The 23,460-nt window shown below is 46.3% G+C and overlaps 2 protein-coding genes across 2 annotated transcripts in view; one reads left to right on the top strand and one right to left on the bottom strand.

Moving 5' to 3' along the window:
- Positions 1-23,460, top strand: part of FGF11 (fibroblast growth factor 11) — a 1,303,510-nt gene that overhangs the window by 109,706 nt on the left and 1,170,344 nt on the right. The gene's annotated exons all lie outside the window — the stretch shown is intronic.
- The window catches only part of LOC143774160 (RNA-binding protein FXR2-like), a 105,473-nt gene continuing 101,040 nt past the window's right edge, over positions 19,028-23,460 (bottom strand). Inside the window, exons 9-15 of the mRNA XM_077261504.1 lie at positions 23,309-23,387; positions 22,218-22,327; positions 21,963-22,049; positions 21,743-21,884; positions 21,586-21,669; positions 21,406-21,479; positions 19,028-19,147 (exon numbers count right to left, since the gene is read on the bottom strand). Of these exons, the coding sequence (XP_077117619.1) occupies positions 19,133-19,147; positions 21,406-21,479; positions 21,586-21,669; positions 21,743-21,884; positions 21,963-22,049; positions 22,218-22,327; positions 23,309-23,387 (591 nt within the window). The 3' untranslated portion in view covers positions 19,028-19,132. The remainder of the gene's footprint in view (positions 19,148-21,405; positions 21,480-21,585; positions 21,670-21,742; positions 21,885-21,962; positions 22,050-22,217; positions 22,328-23,308; positions 23,388-23,460) is intronic.

Here is a 23,460-nt window from a genome sequence, read left to right as displayed (position 1 = left end):
CCACATGTACTTATGCTGGCTAAGGCTACTTTCACTGACATCAGCTCTCAGCCGCCCCAGAAATGGCGCAATTTATAGAAATGCCAATTCTGGCACTTAGCCTCGCTCTCCCCGCTTGCACTGTAGTGGTGGCAAGTGGGGTTCATAGTTGTGGGGTTGATGTCACCTTTGTATTGTACGGTGACATCAAGCCCACAGGTTACATAGTTACATAGTTATTAAGGTTGAAGGAAGACTGTAAGTCCATCTAGTTCAACCCATAGCCTAACCTAACATGCTCTAACATGTTGATCCAGGGGAAGGCAAAAAAAACCCATGTGGCAAAGAGTAACTCCACCATGGGGAAAAAAATTCCTTCCCGACTCCACATACGGCAATCAGACTAGTTCCCTGGATCAACGCCTTATCAAGGAATCTAGTGTATATACCCTGTAACATTATACTTTTCCAGAAAGGTATCCAGTCCCCTCTTAAATTTAATTAATGAATCACTCATTACAACATCATACGGCAGAGAGTTCCATAGTCTCACTGCTCTTACAGTAAAGAATCCGCGTCTGTTATTATGCTTAAACCTTCTTTCCTCCAGACGTAGAGGATGCCCCCTTGTCCCTGTCTCAGGTCTATGATTAAAAAGATCATCAGAAAGGTCTTTGTACTGTCCCCTCATATATTTATACATTAACATAAGATCACCCCTTAGTCTTCGTTTTTCCAAACTAAATAGCCCCAAGTGTAATAACCTATCTTGGTATTGCAGACCCCCCAGTCCTCTAATAACCTTGGTCGCTCTTCTCTGCACCCGCTCCAGTTCAGCTATGTCTTTCTTATACACCGGAGACCAGAACTGTGCACAGTATTCTAAGTGTGGTCGCACTAGTGACTTGTATAGAGGTAAAATTATGTTCTCCTCATGAGCATCTATGCCTCTTTTAATACATCCCATTATTTTATTTGCCTTTGTAGCAGCTGCCTGACACTGGCCACTGAATATGAGTTTGTCATCCACCCATACACCCAGGTCTTTTTCATTGACGGTTTTGCCCAGAGTTTTAGAATTAAGCACATAGTTATACATCTTATTACTTCTACCCAAGTGCATGACCTTACATTTATCCCCATTAAAGCTCATTTGCCATTTATCAGCCCAAGCTTCTAGTTTACATAAATCATCCTGTAATATAAAATTGTCCTCCCCTGTATTGATTACCCTGCAGAGTTTAGTGTCATCTGCAAATATTGAAATTCTACTCTGAATGCCCCCTACAAGGTCATTAATAAATATGTTAAAAAGAAGAGGGCCCAATACTGACCCCTGTGGTACCCCACTGCTAACCGCGACCCAGTCCGAGTGTGCTCCATTAATAACCACCCTTTGTTTCCTATCCCTGAGCCAGCTCTCAACCCACTTACACATATTTTCCCCTATCCCCATTACTCTCATTTTATGTAACAACCTTTTGTGTGGCACCGTATCAAAAGCTTTGGAAAAGTCCATATATACTACGTCCACTGGGTTCCCTTGGTCCAGACCGGAACTTACCTCTTCATAGAAGCTGATCAAATTAGTCTGACATGAACGGTCCCTAGTAAACCCGTGCTGATACTGGGTCATGAGGTTATTCCTCTTCAGATACTCCAGTATAGCATCCCTTAGAATGCCCTCCAGGATTTTACCCACAGTAGAGGTTAAGCTTACTGGCCTATAATTACCGAGTTCAGTTTTTGCCCCTTTTTTGAATATTGGCACCAGATTTGCTATACGCCAGTCCTGTGGTACAGACCCTGTTATTATGGACTCTTTAAAGATTAAAAATAATGGTCTATCAATGACTGTACTTAGTTCCTGCAGTACTCGGGGGTGTATCCCATCCGGGCCGGAGATTTGTCAATTTTAGTTATTTTTAGACGCCGCTGTACTTCCTGCTGGGTTAAGCAGGTGACATTTAATGGGGAATTTTTATCACTAGTCATTTTGTCGCCATGGGATTTTCTTTTGTAAATACTGATGAAAAAAAGTAATTTAGCATATTGGCTTTTTCCTCATCCTCATCCACCATTTCACCCAGACTATTTTTAAGGGGGCCAACACTGTCATTTTTTAGTTTCTTACTATTTATATAGTTAAAGAATATTTTGGGATTATTTTTACTCTCTCTGGCAATGAGTCTCTCGGTCTCAATCTTTGCTGCCTTGATTTGCTTTTTACATAATTTATTTAATTTTTGTATTTATTTAATGCCTCCTCACTACCTACTTCCTTTAATTCTCTAAATGCTTTCTTTTTGTCCCTTATTGCGCCCCTTACAGCTCTATTTAGCCATATTGGTTTCCTCCTATTTCTAGTATGTTTATTCCCATACGGTATATACTGTGCACAGGTCCTATCCAGGATGCTAATAAACGTCTCCCATTTTCTTTGTGTATTTTTGTGTCTCAGGATATCGTCCCAGTTAATTGCACCAAGATCCTCTCTCATCCGTTGGAAATTTGCCCTCCTGAAGTTTAGTGTCCTTGTCACCCCCCTACTACCCATCTTATTAAAGGTTACATGAAAACTTACTATTTTGTGATCACTATTCCCCAAGTGACCCCCAACCCTTATATTTGATATGCGGTCTGGCCTGTTGGTTAATATTAGGTCTAGCAGTGCCCCCCTCCTTGTTGGGTCCTGAACCAGTTGTGAAAGGTAATTGTCTCTCATAGTTGTCAGACCCCGATCACCTTTACTGGAACTGCAGGTTTCTGTTCCCCAATCTATTTCAGGGTAGTTGAAGTCCCCCATAATAATGACTTCTCCTTGAGTCGCAGCTTCATCTATTTGCTTTACGAGGATATTCTCCATTGCTTCCATTAGTTTTGGAGATTTATAACAAACCCCTATCAGTAATTTATTATTTTTCCCCCTCCCCTTATCTCCACCCACAGAGACTCTACATTTTCATTAGATTCACCTATATTATCACGCAGGATGGGTTTTAAGGTCGATTTTACATACAGACACACCCCTCCCCCTCGCTTATCTGTACGGTCATTTCTGAACAGGCTATAGCCCTGCAAGTTAACAGCCCAGTCATGGCTCTCATCCAGCCACGTCTCAGATATCCCCACCATGTCATAATTATGCTCCAACAACATTAGTTCTAATTCATCCATTTTGTTGGCGAGGCTTCTGGCATTAGTATACATGCACTTGATGTTCCTCTCTGTACCTCTATTCTTTCTTAAATTACTAACTGTTCTAACCCCACCCCCCATGCCACCGCCACCCCCAACTTCCTTATTTGTGCCCAGGTCTCTATCTGCACTATCTTCCCCTCCTATAAAATGAATACCCTCCCCCCAATCCCTAGTTTAAACACTCCTCCAACCTTCTAGCCATTTTCTACCCCAGCACAGCTGCCCCTTCCCCATTGAGGTGCAGCCCATCCCTAGCGTAGAGCCTGTAGCCAACTGAGAAGTCGGCCCAGTTCTGCAGGAACCCAAACCCCTCCTTCCTACACCAATTCTTGAGCCACTTATTAACCTCCCTAATCTCCCGTTGCCTCTCTGGCGTGGCACGTGGTACAGGCAGTATTTCGGAAAATACCACGTTGGAGGTTAGTAATGGAGAAGTGTCTATAAGAACCTATCCATTACTAATCCTATAGTTATATGGTAAATACACGGCCAGAATAAAGTTCTTTAATTGAAATAATCAGACTCCTTTATTGAATCTAAATTTATCTAAATAAACTTACTGAACGCCTAATCCCCAATGCCCTCGTCTCCTGCAAACAAAAAAATAAACCAACATAAATACTCCCCGTCCAATGTAGTCCATTACCGAGTGTCCCATGGTAATCTCACGTGTAGAACAGTCACATCGGGAGGTAATCGCTCCCACAGTGTATCACTCAGCTGTCGTGAGATTTCATCAGCTCCGATGCTCTTACGGCACTACCGCTGTGTGAGAACTTTTCCACGCAGTGGTGCCGTAAGGGAAAGCACTGGAGCTGTTCATCTGATGAACTCCAGGGAACTCTCACGCCGGCTCAGTGATACACTGCGGGAGCAATGGCCTCCAGTCAGTGTATCGCCGGCGGCTGGGTGAGATTGAGATGGGACACGTGGTATTAAATAGACTACGGCGGAAAGGTATCTGTTGGTTTATTATCTTTCATTGTTTGCAGAAGACACGGGTGACGGGGATTAGGTGTTCAGTGAGTATCTATTGTGTATGTGAATATGTATTTAATTATGTAAATGTTCTGATTTTCTTTTTTTTTTTACAATTGAACACAGGCGCCGAATGAGGAGACTATTCTCCCATAATCGGCTCATGCTGTCTGTTTTGAATAGCTGACATGTGCCCGCAATAGTGGCGAGTGAAATCGCGATTCACCCGCCGCTATTAACCAGTTAATGCCGCTGTCAAACGCTGACAGCAGCATTTAACTACCGCTTCCGGCCGCGCAGCCGGAAATGATCGCATCGCCGACCCAGTCACATGAGGTCCTTGAGACCTCTATGGTTACTGATGCCGGCTTGCTGTGAGCACCACCCTGTGCTCAGCGCTCATACCAAGCCTGCATTTCAGCTACATAGGAGCGATCTGATGATCGCTGATATGTAGCAGAGGCAATCGAGTTGAGCCAGATTCTAGCCTCCCATGGAGACTATTGAAGCATGGCAAAAGTAAAAAAAAAAATGTTTTAAAAAAATAAAAAAAATATATAAAAGTTTAAATCACCCCCCTTTCTGTTGTGAATTCTGCTCTTGGGCTCCCTCCGGTGGTTGTTGGTGGTAGTGCAGTTGTCTTGGGGTTGTAATCTGGGCAGGTGTTTCTGCTGATTGCAGCTCTATTAGGTATTTAGGTGTGCAGGATCCATGAGTCTGTGCCAGTTTTGCATCTCTCTCTGGCTCCTCATGCCCTGCTGCTAATTCATCTAAGATAAGTGTCTGGTTTTTTGTCTCTGTGCACACATGCAGTGTGCTTTGCAATTCAGTGCAATTTATTGTGTTTTTGTCCAGCTTAGACTTTGTTTGGATTTTTTAGTCATGCTGGATTCTCAGGAGATGCAGATATACTTTCTATGTCTTTAGTTAGATGTGGAATATTTGTATTATCTGCTGTGGATATTTTTAGGATTTTAATACTGACCGCTTAGAATTCTGTCCTATCCTTTTCTATTTAGCTAGAAGTGCCTCTTTTGCTAAATCCTGTTTTTCTGCCTGCGTGTGTCTTTCCTCTTATACTCACAGTCAATATTTGTGGGGGGCTGCCTATCCTTTGGGGTTCTGCTCTGAGGCAAGATAGAATTCCCATTTCCATCTATAGGGGTATTTAGTCCTCCGGCTGTGTCGAGATGTCTAGGACGTGTTAGGTACATCCCACGGCTACTTCTAGTTGCAGTGTTAGTTTAGGGTTTGCGGTCAGTACAGGTACCACCTACTCCTGAGAAAGTCTCTCATGCGGCTCCAAGGTTACCAGATCATAACAGTACAACTGGCCAACAATGAGTTAAATGCATCTCAGAAGAAGGGAAGAAAGAGCCATTTTTTTTCTGTAGCCTGCTGTCTTTTCTTCCCTCTTTTCCTCTGGGTGACTGAGGAGTCTTGTGCTAGCATGGATGTTCAGGGATTAGTTTCTCGTGTAGACCAGCTTGCTGCTAGGGTACAGGGTATTTCTGATTCTATTGCTCAGAATCCGCTTTTAGAGCCTAGGATTCCTACTCCTGATTTGTTTTTTGGGGACAGGTCCAAATTTTTGAGTTTTAAAAACAACTGTAAACTGTTTTTTGCTCTGAAGCCTCGTTCCTCTGGTGATCCCATTCAGCAGATTAAAATTGTCATCTCCCTGCTGCGTGGCGATCCTCAGGATTGGGCATTTTCCCCGGAATCTGGGAATCCGGCCTTGCTTAATGTAGATGCCTTTTTTCAGGCTCTAGGATTATTATATGATGAACCAAATTCTGTGGATCAAGCGGAGAAGACCTTGTTGGCCCTGTCTCAGGGTCAAGAAGCGGCAGAATTGTATTGTCAGAAATTTAGAAAATGGTCTGTGCTGACTAAATGGAATGAGGATGCTTTGGCGGCAATTTTCAGAAAGGGTCTTTCTGAATCTGTTAAAGATGTTATGGTTGGGTTTCCCACGCCTGTCGGTCTGAGTGATTCTATGTTTTTGGCCATTCAGATTGATCGGCGCTTGCGGGAGCGCAGATCTGTGCGCGCTGTGGCGTTGTCCTCAGAGCAGATGCCTGAGCCTATGCAGTGTGATAGGATTCTGTCTAGAACGGAACAACAAGGATTCAGACGTCAGAATAGGTTGTGTTTTTATTGTGGCGATGCTTCTCATGTCATTTCAGTCTGCCCAAAGTGTACAAAGAGAATCGCTAGTTCGGTTACCATCGGAACTGTACAACCTAAATTTCTGTTATCTGTGACCTTGATCTGCTAATTGTCGTCATTTTCTGTCATGGCGTTTGTGGATTCAGGCGCTGCTTTGAACTTAATGGACTTTGAATTTGCCAGGCGTTGTGGTTTCCCCTTGCAGTCTTTGCAGAACCCTATTCCTTTAAGGGGCATTGATGCTACACCTTTGGCTAAAAATAAACCCCAGTTTTGGACACAGGTGACCATGTGCATGGCGCCAGCCCATCAGGAAGGTTGTCGTTTTCTGGTGTTGCATAATTTGCATGATGCTATTGTGCTGGGTTTTCCATGGTTGCAGATACATAATCCTGTGCTGGATTGGAAGTCTATGTCTGTGACTAGTTGGGGTTGTCAGGGGGTTCATAATGACGTTCCTGTGATGTCAATCTCCTCTTCCTCCTCTTCTGAAGTTCCAGAGTTTTTGTCTGATTTTCAGGATGTATTCGAAGAACCCAAGACCAGTTCCCTTCCACCGCATAGGGACTGTGATTGTGCTATTGACTTGATTCCAGGCTGTAAGTTTCCTAAGGGCCGACTTTTCAACCTGTCTGTGCCGGATCATACCGCCATGCGGAGTTATGTTAAGGAGTCTTTGGAGAAAGGGCATATTCGGCCATCTTCACCACCGTTGGGAGCAGGATTTTTTTTTGTTGCCAAGAAGGATGGCTCCTTGAGACCCTGTATTGATTATCGCCTCTTGAATAAGATCATGGTCAAGTTTCAATACCCTTTACCTTTGCTTTCCGATTTGTTTGCCAGGATTAAGGGGGCTAGTTGGTTTACTAAAATTGACCTTCGGGGGGGCATATAATCTTGTTCGTATTAAGCAGGGTGACGAATGGAAAACTGCGTTTAATACGCCCGAAGGCCATTTTGAATACCTTGTGATGCCATTCGGGCTCTCTAATGCTCCATCTGTTTTTCAGTCCTTCATGCATGATATCTTCTGGAATTATCTTGATAAATTCATGATTGTATATTTGGATGACATCTTAATTTTTTCCGATGATTGGGAGTCTCATGTGAAACAGGTCAGGATGGTATTTCAGATCCTTCGTGATAATGCTTTGTTTGTGAAGGGGTCTAAGTGTCTCTTTGGAGTGCAGAAGGTTTCTTTTTTGGGCTTCATTTTTTCTCCCTCATCTATAGAGATGGATCCGGTTAAGGTTCAGGCCATTCATGATTGGAGTCAGCCCACATCCGTTAAGAGCCTTCAGAAATTTTTGGGCTTTGCTAATTTTTATCGCCGTTTCATTGCTAACTTCTCCAGTGTGGTTAAACCCCTGACCGATTTGACAAAGAAAGGCGCTGATGTAACGAATTGGTCCTCTGTGGCTGTCTCTGCCTTTCAGGAGCTTAAACGCCGATTTACTTCTGCCCCGCTGTTGCGTCAGCCAGATGTTTCTCTTCCGTTTCAGGTTGAGGTTGACGCTTCTGAGATTGGGGCAGGGGCCGTTTTGTCTCAGAGGAATTCTGATGGTTCCTTGATGAAACCATGTGCCTTCTTTTCCCGTAAGTTTTCGCCTGCTGAACGCAATTATGATGTCGGCAATCGGGAGTTGTTGGCTATGAAGTGGGCATTTGAGGAATGGCGACATTGGCTAGAGGGAGCCAAGCACCGTATTGTGGTCTTGACCGCTCATAAAAATCTGATTTACCTCGAATCTGCCAAACGGCTGAATCCTAGACAGGCTTGATGGTCCCTGTTTTTCTCCTGTTTTGATTTCGTGGTTTTGTATCTTCCGGGTTCTAAGAATATTAAGGCTGATGCCCTCTCTAGGAGTTTTTTGCCTGATTCTCCTGAGGTATTGGAGCCGGTCGGCATTCTGAAGGAAGGGGTGGTCCTTTCTGCCATCTCCCCTGATTTGCGACGGGTTCTGCAGGAATTTCAGGCTGACAAACCTGACCGCTGTCCAGTGGGGAAACTGTTTGTTCCTGACAGATGGACTAGTAAAGTGATTTCGGAGGTGCATTGTTCAGTGTTGGCTGGCCATCCTGGTATTTTTGGTACCAGAGATTTGGTTGGTAGGTCCTTTTGGTGGCCTTCGTCGCGTGATGTGCGTTCTTTTGTGCAGTCCTGTGGGACTTGTGCGCGGGCCAAGCCTTGTTGTTCCCGTGCTAGTGGGTTGCTTTTGCCTTTGCCGGTCCCTGAGAGGCCCTGGACGCATATTTCTATGGATTTTATTTCAGATCTTTCGGTTTCCCAGAGGATGTCGGTTATCTGGGTGGTTTGTGACCGGTTTTCTAAGATGGTTCATTTGGTGCCTTTGCCTAAATTGCCTTCCTCTTCTGATTTGGTTCCGTTGTTTTTTCAGCATGTGGTTCGTTTGCATGGTATTCCGGAGAATATTGTGTCTGATAGAGGTTCCCAATTTGTCTCTAGGTTTTGGCGGGCCTTTTGTGCTAGGCTGGGCATTGATTTGTCTTTTTCTTCCGCATTTCATCCTCAGACAAATGGCCAGACCGAGCGAACTAATCAGACTTTGGAAACTTATTTGAGATGCTTTGTGTCTGCTGATCAGGATGATTGGGTGGCTTTCTTGCCATTGGCCGAGTTTGCCCTTAATAATCGGGCTAGTTCGGCTACCTTGGTTTCACCCTTCTTTTGTAATTTTGGTTTTCATCCTCGTTTTTCTTCGGGGCAAGTTGAACCTTCTGATTGTCCTGGTGTGGATTCTGTGGTTGACAGGTTGCAGCAGATTTGGGCTCATGTGGTGGACAATTTGGTGTTGTCTCAGGAGGAGGCTCAGCGTTTTGCTAACCGTCGTCGGTGTGTTGGTTCCCGGCTTCGGGTTTTGGTTTGGTTGTCTTCCTGTCATGTTCCTATGAAGGTTTCTTCCCCTAAGTTTAAGCCTCGGTTTATTGGTCCTTATAGGATTTCTGAGATTATCAATCCGGTGTCTTTTCGTTTGGCCCTTCCGGCCTCTTTTGCCATCCATAATGTTTTCCATAGATCTTTATTGCGGAAATATGTGGTGCCCGTTGTTCCCTCTGTTGATCCTCCTGCTCCTGTGTTGGTTGATGGGGAGTTGGAGTATGTAGTTGAGAAGATTTTGGATTCTCGCTTTTCGAGGCGGAGGCTTCAGTACCTTGTCAAATGGAAGGGTTATGGCCAGGAGGATAATTCTTGGGTTTTTGCCTCTGATGTCCATGCTGCTGATTTGGTCTGTGCCTTTCATCTGGCTCGTCCTGATCGGCCTGGGGGCTCTGGTGAGGGTTCGGTGACCCCTCTTCAGAGGGGGGGGGGGGGGAACTGTTGTGAATTCTGCTCTTGGGCTCCCTCCGATGGTTGTTGGTGGTAGTGCAGTTGTCTTGGGGTTGTAATCTGGGCAGGTGTTTCTGCTGATTGCAGCTCTATTAGGTATTTAGGTGTGCAGGATCCATGAGTCTGTGCCAGTTGTCCATTGTACTTGGAGGGATTGCATCTCTCTCTGGCTCCTCATGCCCTGCTGCTAATTCATCTAAGATAAGTGTCTGTTTTTTTGTCTCTGTGCACACATGCAGTGTGCTTTGCAATTCAGTGCAATTTATTGTGTTTTTGTCCAGCTTAGACTTTGTTTGGATTTTTAAGTCATGCTGGATTCTCAGGAGATGCAAATATACTTTCTATGTCTTTAGTTAGATGTGGAATATTTGTATTATCTGCTGTGGATATTTTTAGGATTTTAATACTGACCGCTTAGAAAGCTGTCCTATCCTTTTCTATTTAGCTAGAAGTGCCTCTTTTGCTAAATCCTGTTTTTCTGCCTGCGTGTGTCTTTCCTCATACTCACAGTCAATATTTGTGGGGGGCTGCCTATCCTTTGGGGTTCTGCTCTGAGGCATGATAGAATTCCCATTTCCATCTATAGGGGTATTTAGTCCTCCGGCTGTGTCGAGATGTCTAGGACGTGTTAGCTACATCCCACGGCTACTTCTAGTTGCGGTGTTAGTTTAGGGTTTGCGGTCAGTACAGGTACCACCTACTCCTGAGAAAGTCTCTCATGCGGCTTCAAGGTTACCAGATCATAACACCTTTCTCCCCATTCAAAATAAAACAATAAGAAAAAAAAAATCAAACCTTCACATATTTGGTATCGCTGCGTTCAGAATCGCCCGATCAATAAAAAAAAAAAAAGGATTAACCTGATCGCTAAACGGCGTAGCGAGAACAAAAATTAGAAATGCCAGAATTACGGTTTATTGGTCACCGCGGCATTGCATTAAAATGTAATAATGGGCGATCAAAAGAACGTATCTGCACCAAAATGGTATCTTTAACCCCTTCACCCCCAAGGGTGGTTTGCACGTTATGGACCGGGCCAATTTTTACAATTCTGACCACTGTCCATTTATGAGGTTATAACTCTGGAACGCTTCAACGGATCCCGGTGATTCTGACAATGTTTTCTCGTGACATATTGTACTTCATGATAGTGGTAAAATTTATTTGATATTACCTGCATTTATTTGTGGAAAAAAAGGGAAATTTGGCGAAAATTATGAAAATTTCGCAATTTTCCAACTTTGAATTTTTATGCAATTAAATCACAGAGATATGTCACACAAAATACTTAATAAGTAACATTTCCCACATGTCTACTTTACATCAGCACAATTTTGGAACCAAATTTTTTTTTTGTTAGGGAGTTATAAGGGTTAAAATTTGACCAGCAATTTCTCATTTTCACAACACCATTTTTTTTTAGGGACCACATCTCATTTGAAGTCATTTTGAGGGGTCTATATGATAGAAAATACCCAAGTGTGACACCATTCTAAAAACTGCACCGTCAAGGTGCTCAAAACCACATTCAAGAAGTTTATTAACCCTTTATGTGTTTCACAGGAATTTTTGGAATGTTTAAATAAAAATGAGCATTTAACTTTTTTTTCACACAAAATTTACTTCAGCTCCAATTTGTTTTATTTTACCAAGGGTAACTGGAGAAAATGGACCCCAAAAGATGTTGAACAATTTGTCCTGAGTACGCCGATACCCCATATGTGGGGGTAAACCACTGTTTGGGTGCATGACAGAGCTCGGAAGCGAAGGAGCGCCATTTTACTTTTCAATGCAAAATTGACTGGAATTGAGATGGGACGCCATGTTGCGTTTGGAGAGCCCCTGATATGCCTAAACATTGAAACCCCCCACAAGTGACACCATTTTGGAAAGTAGACTCCCTAAGGAGCTTATCTAGAGGTGTGGTGAGCACTTTGACTCACCAAGTGCTTCACAGAAGTTTATAATGCAGAACCGTAAAAATAAAAAATCATATTTTTTCACAAAAATGATCTTTTCGCCCCCAATTTTTTATTTTCCCAAGGGTAAGAGAAGAAATTGGACCCCAAAAGTTGTTGTCCAATTTGTTCTGAGTACGCTGATACACCATATGTGGGGGTAAACCACTGTTTGGGCGCATAGGAGAGCTCGGAAGGGAAGGAGCGCCGTTTGACTTTTTAATGCAAAATTGACAGGAATTGAGGTGGGACGCCATGTTGCGTTTGGAGAGCCACTAATGTGCCTAAACATTGAAACCCCCCACACGTGACACCATTTTGGAAAGTAGACCCCCTAAGGAACTTATCTAGAGGTGTGGTGAGCACTTTGACCCACCAAGTGCTTCACAGAAGTTTATAATGCAGAGCCATAAAAATAAAACAAACATTTTTTTCCCACAAAAATTATTTTTTAGCCCCCCAGTTTTGTATTTTCCCGAGGGTAACAGGAGAAATTGGACCCCAAAAGTTGTTGTCCAATTTGTCCTGAGTACGCTGATACCCCATATGTGGGGGGAACCACTGTTTGGGCGCATGGGAGGGCTCGGAAGGGATGGAGCGCCATTTTGAATGCAGACTTAGATGGAATGGTCTGCAGGCGTCACATTGCGTTTGCAGAGCCCTAATGTACCTAAACAGTAAAGAAAAACCACAAGTGACACCATTTTGGAAAGTAGACCCCTAAGCAACTCATCTAGATGTGTTGTGAGAGTTTTGAACCCCCAATTGTTTCACTACAGTTTATAACGCATAGGCGTGAAAATAAAAAAAATAAAAAATTTCCCCCCAAAATTATTTTTTAGCCCCCAGTTTTGTATTTTCCCAAGGGTAACAGGAGAAATTGGACCCCAAAAGTTGTTGTCCAATTTGTCTTGAGTACGCTGATACGGGGAACCACCGTTTGGGCGCATGGGAGGGCTCGGAAGGGAAGGAGCGCCATTTGGAATGCAGACTTAGATGGAATGGTCTGCAGGCGTCACATTGCGTTTGCAGAGGCCCTAATGTACCTAAACAGTAGAAACCCCCCACAAGTGACACAATTTTGGAAAGTAGACCCCCTAAGGAACTCATCTAGATGTGTTGTGAGAGCTTTGAACCCCCAATTGTTTCACTACAGTTTATAACGCAGAGCCATGCAAAAAAATATTTATTTTCCACAAAAATTATTTTTTAACCCCCAGTTTTGTATTTTCCCGAGGGTAACAAGAGAAATTGGACCCCAAAAGTTGTTGTCCAATTTGTCCTGAGTGCGCTGATACCCCATATGTGGGGGGGAACCACTGTTTGGGCGCATGGGAGGGCTCGGAAGGGATGGAGCGCCATTTTGAATGTAGACTTAGATGGAATGGTCTGCAGGAGTCACATTGCGTTTGCAGAGCCCTAATGTACCTAAACAGTAAAAAAAAAACACAAGTGACACCATTTTGGAAAGGAGACCCCCTAAGCAACTCAACTAGAGTTGTGTTGTGAGAGTTTTGAACCCTCAAGTGTTTCACTACAGTTTATAATGCATAGCCGTGAAAATAAAAAATAATTTCCCCCCAAAATAATTTTTTAGCCCCCAGTTTTGTATTTTCCCAAGGGTAACAGGAGAAATTGGACCCCAAAAGTTGTTCTCCAATGTGTTCCGAGTACGCTGATACCCCATATGTTGGGGTAAACCCCTGTTTGGGTGCACGGGAGAGCTCGGAAGGGAAGGAGCACTGTTTTACTTTTTCAACGCAAAATTGGCTGAAATTGAGATCGGACGCCATGTCGCATTTGGAGAGCCCCTGATGTGCCTAAACAGTGGAAACCCCCCAATTATAACTGAAACCCTAATCCAAACACAACCCTAACCCCAATGGTAACCCTAACCACACCTCTAACCCAGACACACCCCTAACCCTAATCCCAACCCTATTCCCAACCGTAGATGTAATCCAAACCCTATCCTTAGCCCCAACCCTAAGCCTAACCCTAGCCCCAACCCTAACCGTAGCCCCAACCCTAACCCTAGCCCCAACCCTAACCCTAACCCTAGCCCCAACCCTAACCCTAGCCCCAACCCTAGCCCTAACCCTAGCCCTAACCCTAATGGTAAAATGGAAATAAATACATTTTTTAAATTTTTTTATTTTTCCCTAACTAAGGGGGTGATGAAGGGGGGTTTGATTTACTTTTATAGCGGGTTTTTTAGCTGATTTTTATGATTGGCAGCTGTCACACACTGAAAGAAGCTTTTTATTGCAAAAAATATTTTTTGCATTACCACATTTTGAGAGCTATAATTTTTCCATATTTGAGTCCACAGAGTCATGTGAGGTCTTGTTTTTTGCGGAACGAGTTGACGTTTTTATTGGTGACATGCTCGGGCATGGGAGATTTTTTGATCGCTTTTTATTCCGATTTTTGTGAGGCAGAATGACCAAAAACCAGCTATTCATGAATTTCTTTTGGGGAGGCGTTTATACCGTTCCGCGTTTGGTAAAATTGATAAAGCAGTTTTATTCTTCGGGTCAGTACGATTACAGCGATACCTCATTTATATCATTTTTTTATGTTTTGGCGCTTTTATACGATAAAAACTATTTTATAGAAAAAATAATTATTTTGGCATCGCTTTATTCTGAGGACTAACTTTTATTTTTTCGCTGATGATGCTATATGGCGGCTCGTTTTTTGCGGGACAATATGACGTTTTCAGCGGTACCATGGTTATTTATATCCGGTTTTTGATCGCGTGTTATTCTACTTTTTGTTTGGCGGTATGAGAATAAAGCGTTGTTTTTTGCCTCTTTTTTTTTTTTTTACGGTGTTCACTGAAGGGGTTAACTAGTGATATAGTTTTATAGGTGGGGTCGTTACGGACGCAGCGATACTAAATATGTGTACTTTTATTGTTTGATTTTTTTTATTTAGATAAAGGAATGTATTTATGGGAATAATATATATATTTTTTTCTTTATTTAGGAATTTTTTTTTTTCTTTACACATGTGGGAATTTTTTTTTTTAACTTTTTTACTTTGTCCCAGGGGGGAACATCACAGATCGTTGATCTGACAGTGTGCACAGCACTCTGTCAGATCACCGATCTCACTTACAGCCGTGCAGGCTGCAGCTTTCATCTGCAGCCTGCACGGCACCCAGAAGTAATCCCTGCAGGACCCGGATGCAGCCCCGCAGCCATTTTGGATCCGGGGCCTGCAGGGATAGGAGGTAGGAGACCCTCGCAGCAACGCGATCACATTGCGTTGCTCCGGGGGTCTCAGGGAAGCACGCAGGGAGCCCCCTCCCTGCGCGATGCTTCCCTGTACCGCCGGCACCACGATCATGTTTGATCGCGGTGTGCCGGGGGTTAATGTGCCGGGAGCGGTCCGTGACCGCTCCTGGCACATAGTGCCGGATGTCAGCTGTGATAGGCAGCTGACACCCGGCCGCGATCGGCCGCGCTCCCCCCGTGAGAGCGGCCGATCGTGCTGGACGTACTATTCCGTCCTTGGGAATTAGGGCCCACCCCACATGGACGGACTAGTACGTCCAATGGCAGAAAGGGGTTAAAAACGCCAGCTCGGCACGCAAAAAATAAGCCCTCACCCGACCCCGAGATCACGAAAAATGGAGTCGCTACGAGTATCGGAAAAAGGCACAATTTTTTTTTTTTTTTTAGCAAAGTTTTGAATTTTTTTTCACCACTTAGATAAAAACTAACCCAGAAATGTTAGGTGTCTATGAACTTGTAATGACCTGGAGAATCATAGTATCAGGTCAGTTTTAGCATTTAGTGAACCTAGCAAAAAAGCCAAACAAAAAACAAGTGTGGGATTGCACTTTTTTTTGCAATTTCACGGCACTTGGAATTTTTTTCCCGTTTTCTAGTGCACGACATGCTAAAACCAATGATGTCGTTCAAAAGTGCAACTTGTCCCGCAAAAAACAAGCCCTCACATGGCTATATGGACGGAAAAATAAAAAAAGTTATGGCTCTGGCAAGGAGGGGAGCAAAAGACGAGAATGCAAAACGGAAAAGGGCAAGGTCGTGAAGGGGTTAAAGATGAGCAAAAAACAAGGCACACAGGTACATAAGGAGGGAGGACTCTGCTCGCGAGGGCTCACAGTCTGCAGTGGATGGGTGAGGATACACTAGGAGAGGGTAGAGCTGGTTGTGATGCGGTTCAGTAGGTTGAGGATCACTGTAGGCTTGTCGGAAGAGGTGAGTCTTCAGGCTCTTTTTGAAGGTTTCTGTGGTAGGTGAGTCTGATGTGTTGTGGTAGAGAGTTTCAGAGTATGGGGGAAGCACAGGAGAAGTCTTGGATGCGGTTGTGGGAAGAAGATATAAGAGGGAGTAGAGAAGGAGATGTTGTGAGGATCGGAGGTTGCGTGTAGGTAAGTACTGGGAGACCATGTCACAGATGTATGGAGGAGACTGGTTGTGGATAGCTTTGTAGGTCACTGTAAGGGTTTTGAACTGGAATCTCTGGGTGATAGGAAACCAGTGAAGGGCTTGGCATAGGGGAGAGGCCGGGGAATAGCGGGGAGACAGGTAGATTAGTCGGGCAGCAAAGTGTAGGATGGATTGGAGTGGTGCCAGAGGGGTGGCCAGAGAGTAGGAGGTTGCAGTAGTTAAGGCGGGAGATAAGGGCATGCACTAGTGTTTCTGTGGTGTCGCAGTCAAGGAATGCGCAGATCCGGGAGATATTTTTGAGTTTGAGACGGCAGGAGGCAAGGGCTTGGATATGTGGCTTGAAGGAGAGGGCAGAGTAGAGGATCACTCCAAGTCACCGGGCGTGTGGGACTGGTGAAAGCGAGCAGCCATTGACATTGATGGATAGGTCTGGTGGAGGGGTAGAGTGAGATGGGGGAAAGATGATGAATTCTGTTTTGTCCATGTTCAATTTTAGAAAGCGAGCAGAAAAGAAGGCCGAGATAGCAGTGTGGGATTTTGGCAAGTAAGGAGGTGAGGTCAGGTCCGGATAGGTAGATCTGCGTGTCATCGGCGTAGAGATGATACTTCATACCGTGGGATTCTGAGCTGTCCCAGGCCGAAGGTGTAGATGGAGAAGAGTAGGGGGTCCTAGAACTGAGCCTTGAGGAACACCGACAGACAAGGGGCGAGGTGAGGAGGTGGTGTGGGGGAGGGAGACACTGAATGTTCGGTCTGTCAGATATGACAATATCCAGGATAGGGCCAAGTCTGTGATGCCAAGAGATGAGAGGATCTGTAGCAGAAGGGAGTGGTCCACAATGTCAAAGGTAGAAGGTCCAGGAGAAGGAGGACAGACTTGCTCTTGGCAGTTAGTAGGTCATTGGTGACTTTAGTTAGGGCAGTTTTAGTTGAGTGATGGGGTCGGAAGCCAGAGTGTAACCGGTCAAAAAGGGAGCAGGAGGAGAGGTGGGAGGACAGTTCAAGATGGACGTGTTGTTCCAGTAGTTTTGAGGCATAAGAGAGAAGAGATATTGGGCGATAGCTAGATACAGAGGATGGGTCGAGGGAGGGCTTTTTGAGGATGGGTGTGATCTTGGCATGTTTGAAGGATGAGGGGAAGACACCTGTTGTGAGTGAGTGGTTGAAGAGGTATGTTAGGGTTGGGATGAAGACCGTGGCAAGATTAGGGATGAGGTGGGATGAGAGCGGGTCAAGCGTGCAAGTGGTGAGGTGTGATCTTGACAGGAGGGTGGAGAGCTGATCTTCTGTCATGGTGGAGAAGCTGGTTTTGGAGGAACAGGGTTGAGTAGCTAAGAGGGACATTGGGCGCTGTGGGCCAAAGCTTTCTCTGATTGTATCGATCTTCTGTTTAAAGAAAGAGGCCAAGTCTTCATCAGAAATGAGAGGGGAGGGAGGAGGTGCAGGGGGACGGAGTAGAGAATTGAAAGTGTTGAAAAGCTGTTGAGGGTTGTGAGACAGGGAGGATATGAGAGATGAGAAGTTTGTTTTGCGGCAGTGAGCGTGGACATTACGAATCAGGACCAAATTTTCTGCAGCATGTGCACAACAATTCTGGATTCCAACTGATTAACATTGCTTGAGCAATCCTTTACGGATTTGGTGCAATTCTGTGCAGAAAAAAGCCCGCTGCGGATCCACAACAAAACCCACAACCTATGCACATAGCCTAAAGGTTTACTTCAAGCAGCTCGATCCAGCATCACACAAAGGTCCTCAGACTCGCTGCGACTCTGCACTCTTCCCAGAATGCACAAGGAATATGCAAATCATCTCCCACGAGCTTCAATTCCTGATTTCTCTACCTCCTCCTCCTCATGTCCATCACCTACTCGCTCGTCCATTCCGCTATTGATTGAAATCCAACATCTTCTATAAACTGAACCTCTGACTTTCGTCTCCAGGACTTTTCTCATGCTGCACCATTTCTCCGGAATGCTCTTCTCCAAACAATCCAGTGAATTCCCAGTATCCACCGCTTTAAACGTGCCCTAAAAACACTATTCTTTAGGTCTCGCCTCAGAATATTTTTTTTTTTTTGCTCTTCCTCAATTTTCCTCAGAATCTGGTCCCTCATCTTGGTTACTCACCCTCTATACACTTTAATACCCGTAGTGGGAGGCTATAAACGAGCATGTAATGCGAGTGTATAATATACCAACCTCCCGCTGTCGTATCCAGTATCCAGATCCGCTGCCACCGCTCCGCTCTTTTATAATGTATGTCTATAGGACCTTGTTCTGACGCTTCAGAGACTTACATTGTAAAAGAGACTTCCGGCTCACACAGTGAGCAGAGCGCCCCCGAGAGTCAGCAGAGCATTGGCATCACTGAGGAGCAGAGCACAATGGCGCTGGACAGTGGAGACAGCTGATCCCACATCATCCCGTCTGTCCGAGATCACATAAAGAGACAGAAGGATTCGCACAGGCCTCATACACAAGAGATCCGGGGTCAGGTCTCAAAGATGTTTGGCAAAACCTCCTGCAGAGATCCTCCATAACCTGCGTACAAGTGACAAGAAGAAGTGATGGAGGCGACAGGCGGTCACCAGGTGCCGAGGGCGGATGCGACGGGTGGTCACCAGGTGCCGAGGGCGGATGCGACGGGTGGTCACCAGGTGCCGAGGGCGGATGCGACGGGTGGTCACCAGGTGCAGAGGGTGGATGCGACGGGTGGTCACCAGACACTGGAGAGGGTGGGTCACAACATACTGACGATTTACCCTTCTCGGATCCTGTTGTTAACAATCCATTAACCCTGCTATTACTGTGAGCTTCTTCTGCACAGCCCTGTATATACTGGTTTATAGGACACCCCTCATCATCTGATCAGAGAGCAGATCATGGGCCCCGCGGTCCCATTAGGACGACCCCAGGATCCATGCTTATGACGAGTAGACGACAGAATGAGCAGAGACGCAGCGGCAGGAATAATTCACAGTAAGTTTATAGACACGGCCAGATGGACACAATATAATACACAGCGGCCCCAGAACGAGCAGCGGCGGCCCCATCACACGGCTCCACCCGTCACCCGACGGTCTCCTGCAGGAAGAAGAGTAACACGAGCCTATAAGTTATGGGGTCAGAGACAACTGTGTCACACACAGGGGTCCTACGGTCATGGCCAAAAGTGTTAGCACCCTAGAAATTGTTCCAGAAAATGAAGTATTTCTCCCAGGACATTATCACAATTCCTGATGTCTTGTTATACTCAGGTTTATTTCCTTTGTGTTTATTGGAACACAAACAAAAAAAAAAAAAACCCAAAACAAAACGACAATTTCACACAAAACCCCAAGAATAGGCCGGACAGAATTGCTGGTGCACGCCTTAATATTTGGTCACTCTTTGGAATAAATATCTGCAGTCAATTGCTTCCCATCACCATCACAAGCTTCTTCCACCTCTCTGCCGGGATCTTGGAGTCTCCTTACTCCCCTCAGCCGGAGTCTTGGACTCCTATTCCTCCTCTCCGCCGGGATCTTGGAGTCTCCTTACTCCCCTCAGCCGGAGTCTTTGACTCCTATTCCTCCTCTCCGCCGGGATCTTGGAGTCTCCTTACTCCCCTCAGCCGGAGTCTTTGACTCCTATTCCTCCTCTCCGCCGGGATCTTGGAGTCTCCTTACTCCCCTCAGCCGGAGTCTTTGACTCCTATTCCTCCTCTCCGCCGGGATCTTGGAGTCTCCTTACTCCCCTCAGCCGGAGTCTTGGACTCCTATTCCTCCTCTCAGCCGGGGTCTTGGACTCCTATTCCTCCTCTCCGCCGGGGTCTTGGACTCCTATTCCTCCTCTCCGCCGGGGTCTTGGACTCTTCTTACAATCTGCTCCCAGTCTCATACTTTGCCTTCTCCCAACAGTGACTGTAAGATCTCTCCACCGGTGATCAATGGGATTTAGATTCCATCCTCTTCTGTGGGCTTCTTGAAGTATGTTTGGGATTATTGTCCTGCTGGAGGACCCATGACCTAGGACACACATCCAGCTTTCTGACACTACATTGTGAGGCAAAATCCTTTGCTAATATTCAGATGTTATGATGCCTTGCACACAGTCAGGGCTCCCAGTCCAGAGGCAGCAAAAGAACCAACAAACATCTGTGACCCTCCACCATTTTTGACTGTAGGTACTGCGTTCTTTTCTTTGTAGGCCTCATTCCATTTTCAGAAAAAGGTAGAATGATGTGCTTTACCAAAAAGCTCAATCTTGGTCTCATCTGTCCACTAGACGCTTTCCCCAGAAGGATTTTTGTCTTACTGATGACATTTTGGCAAACTAAGTACGGCTATTTTAGGTCTCATTGTCAGCAGTGTGGTCCTCCTGGGTCTCCTGCCATAGTAGTGTTTCATTTCACTCACAACCTGCAGGACAGCTTGAATTTCTTTGGACCTTGATTGGGGCTGCTCATCCACCATCCGGACTATCCTGCGTTGCAATCATTCATCACTTTTTCTCTGCTTTAACGTCCAGGGAGATGAGCTACAGTGCCCTGGGTTGTAAACTTCTTAAGTTGCGCATCGTGGTCAAAGGAACTTCAAGCTCTCGGGAGATGGACTTGTAACCTTGAGATTGTTGATATTGTTCACCAATTTTGATTCCCAAGTCCTCAGACAGTTACAGTTCCCTTCTCTTTCTGTTCTCCATGCTTAGTGTGGCACACAGACACACAATGCAAAGATTGAGTCAACGTCTTCCCTCTTTATCAGATTTCAGGTGTGATTTTCATATTGCCCACACATGTTACTTGCCACAGGTGAGTGTGAACAAGCATCACATGCTGGAAACAAAGATTTTTATCACAATATGGAAAGGTGACAATTTTGTTCGGCTCATTTTTGTTGATTTTGTGGGAAATTTTGTCCAATTTGCCTTTTTTTCTTAGTTTTTTTCTGTGGTGTTTTTTTTTGCAATACACACAAAGGAAATAAACCTGAGTATAAGAAAACACGGGGAATAATGATGACGTTCTGAGGGAAATACTTTATTTTCTGAAAAAATTTCAAGGGTGCCAACACTTTCAGCCGTGACTGTATAAGTTATGGGTCAGTGATAACAGCGTCACACATGGGGGTCCTGTCAGTTACGGGGTCAGTGATCACAGCGTCACACACGGAGGGGGGGGGTCCTTGTCAGTTACGGGGTCAGTGATCATAGTGTCACACACGGGGGTCCCATCAGTTGTGGGGTCTGTGATAATGGTGTCACATAAGGGGGGGGTCCCCTCAGCTAAGGAGTCAGTGATCACAGCGTTACACACGGGGGTCCTGTCAGTTCCGGAGTCAGTGGTCCCCCCCCCCGCTCACCTTCATGTTGCTTCCTCTCGCGCGTCTTCTCGGCTCCCGCTTTGTTTGGGGGGTTTCTGTTTTGAGCACTTGATCTGCAACAGAAAAGATCCTTCTATAAATGCTGTTCTTGGCCCTGGTGCTGACCCCTCCCTACATACAAGGGGTGCCATCATCCGGCTGGGGTGGGGGCCCTCTCACCGGTATCTTGGGGCTGTGATGGGGTGGGTTGCTCCATGGTGTCGGGGGGCCGGTGGCTTCTGTGTGGTGTCTTGTACTTGTTATCTGAGGAGATAGCAGCGGTCAGTGCAGCACATGGTGTGGGGGGCGGATGATGGGAGTTGTACCATGCGCTTACCATTGGGGGCACTGTGTGAGGTGCCGTTCATCTGCACTGCCCCTCTGTCCTTCTCACTTCTGGGGGGCATTGTCCTCATCCCCCCCACACTCTTCAGCTGGTCCTCAATATGAAGCCGCTCCATCCGCAGCTGCTCCAGGTCCTGGAAGGAGGGGACACGAGGTGAGACAGAATGGGGGCACAATATGGGGGTCTTAGTCTAGGACAGATGGAGATAGACCTGCAGGTACGAGATCTGATACTCGAGCAGCGCCAGCGCGTTACTGATACTGTCCTGTGTACCCACAAATACGAACGGCACCGACCCCTGAAAGAGAAGGAGAGGCGGTGAGCAGCACCTTCGGGGGTCCCGGACCCCACTACTGTACTCATCTGCCCTGGGCCCACCACTGGTGTTCATGGAGCAGTGACTGCCTCAACACCAGGGGCACTGCTGCTCCAGGAATCAGCAGACGAGCGCAGGAGACCCTGTTACCTCCTTCTTCTGCTCGTTCTTGTCTCCTTCTGCCTCCACTCGCACCCGAACAATACCAGATTTATCCACGATCTCCTGGATGACACAGCCGTTCTTCCCAATTACTTTACCTGCGGGAAAAGGAGCGTCAGCGCCGGAGGAGCCGAGCCAGCCCTCCCAACCTCTGCCACAACAGAGGGGGGACATGGAGGAATGGAGGAGCACAGCTGGAGAAGGGGAGAAAAGGGGGACACTGATGCGGTCCTTCGAGCCAGCACCAGAGAACAAGAGGGGATATGGCCAGCCGAAGAAGACAGTAGAGGGTGGACATGGACCCGATCCTCTGAGCCAGCGCCAGAGAACAAGAGGGGACATGGCCGGCCAAAGAAGACAGTAGTGGGTGGACATGGACCCGATCCTCCGAGCCAGTGCCAGAGAACAAGAGGAGACATGGCCGGCTGAAGAAGACCGTAGAGGAGGGTGGAAATGGAGCCGATCCTTCAAGCTACCGCCAGAGAACAGGAGTGTGGGGACGGCTGGAGAAGGGGAGAAAAAGGTGGACATGGACCCGATCCTCCACGCCACCGCCAGAGAACGGGAGTGGGGTGACGGCTAGAAAAGAGGAGAGGAGGGTGGACATGGACCCAGTCCTCTGAGCCACCGCCAGAAAACGGGGGTGGGGGGACGACTGGAGAAGGGCAGATGAGGGCGGACACTGTACTCTGAGATGCCAACAGAGAAAAAGAGGGGACACGGCTGGCCAAAGAAGAGAGTAGAGGAGGATGGACATGGACCTGGTCCTCAGAGCCACCGTCAGACCAGGGAAAAGAGGAAGTAAGGGGGGACAGTGCTCCGAGCCACCGCCAGAGAACAAGAGTGGAAATGGTTAGCCAAATAGGAGAGGAGTAGAGGGCGGACATGGACTTGGTCTTCTGAGCCACCGCCAGAGAACAGGGGAGGTGGGGGTGACAGGGACAGCTAAAGAAGAGGGGAGTTTGACATGGGCAGGTCCTCTGAGCCACAGCCAGAGAACAAGAGGGGACATGGACAGTGCAGGCAGGAGAAGAGGGAAGAGGATGTGGACACGTCATCTGAGCCACCAGAGAACTCACCCACTAGAGAGCGAGGAACCTCCATGGAGCCTTCTGTGAACTCCAGGTAGCCCCGGGCCCTGCGCACGGCTTCCTGCGTCTGTGGAGGAGAGCACAGTAATCAGGGACGGGGCTGGCTGCAGCCCGGTAGGCAGGGGCCGCTCAACCATTAC

This window comes from Ranitomeya variabilis, chromosome 5 (assembly GCF_051348905.1).
Source record: "Ranitomeya variabilis isolate aRanVar5 chromosome 5, aRanVar5.hap1, whole genome shotgun sequence".
NCBI classification, from domain to species: Eukaryota; Metazoa; Chordata; class Amphibia; order Anura; family Dendrobatidae; genus Ranitomeya; species Ranitomeya variabilis.
The sequence above is the reverse complement of the archived record's forward strand: the minus strand, read 5'-3'. Positions and strand labels throughout refer to the sequence as shown.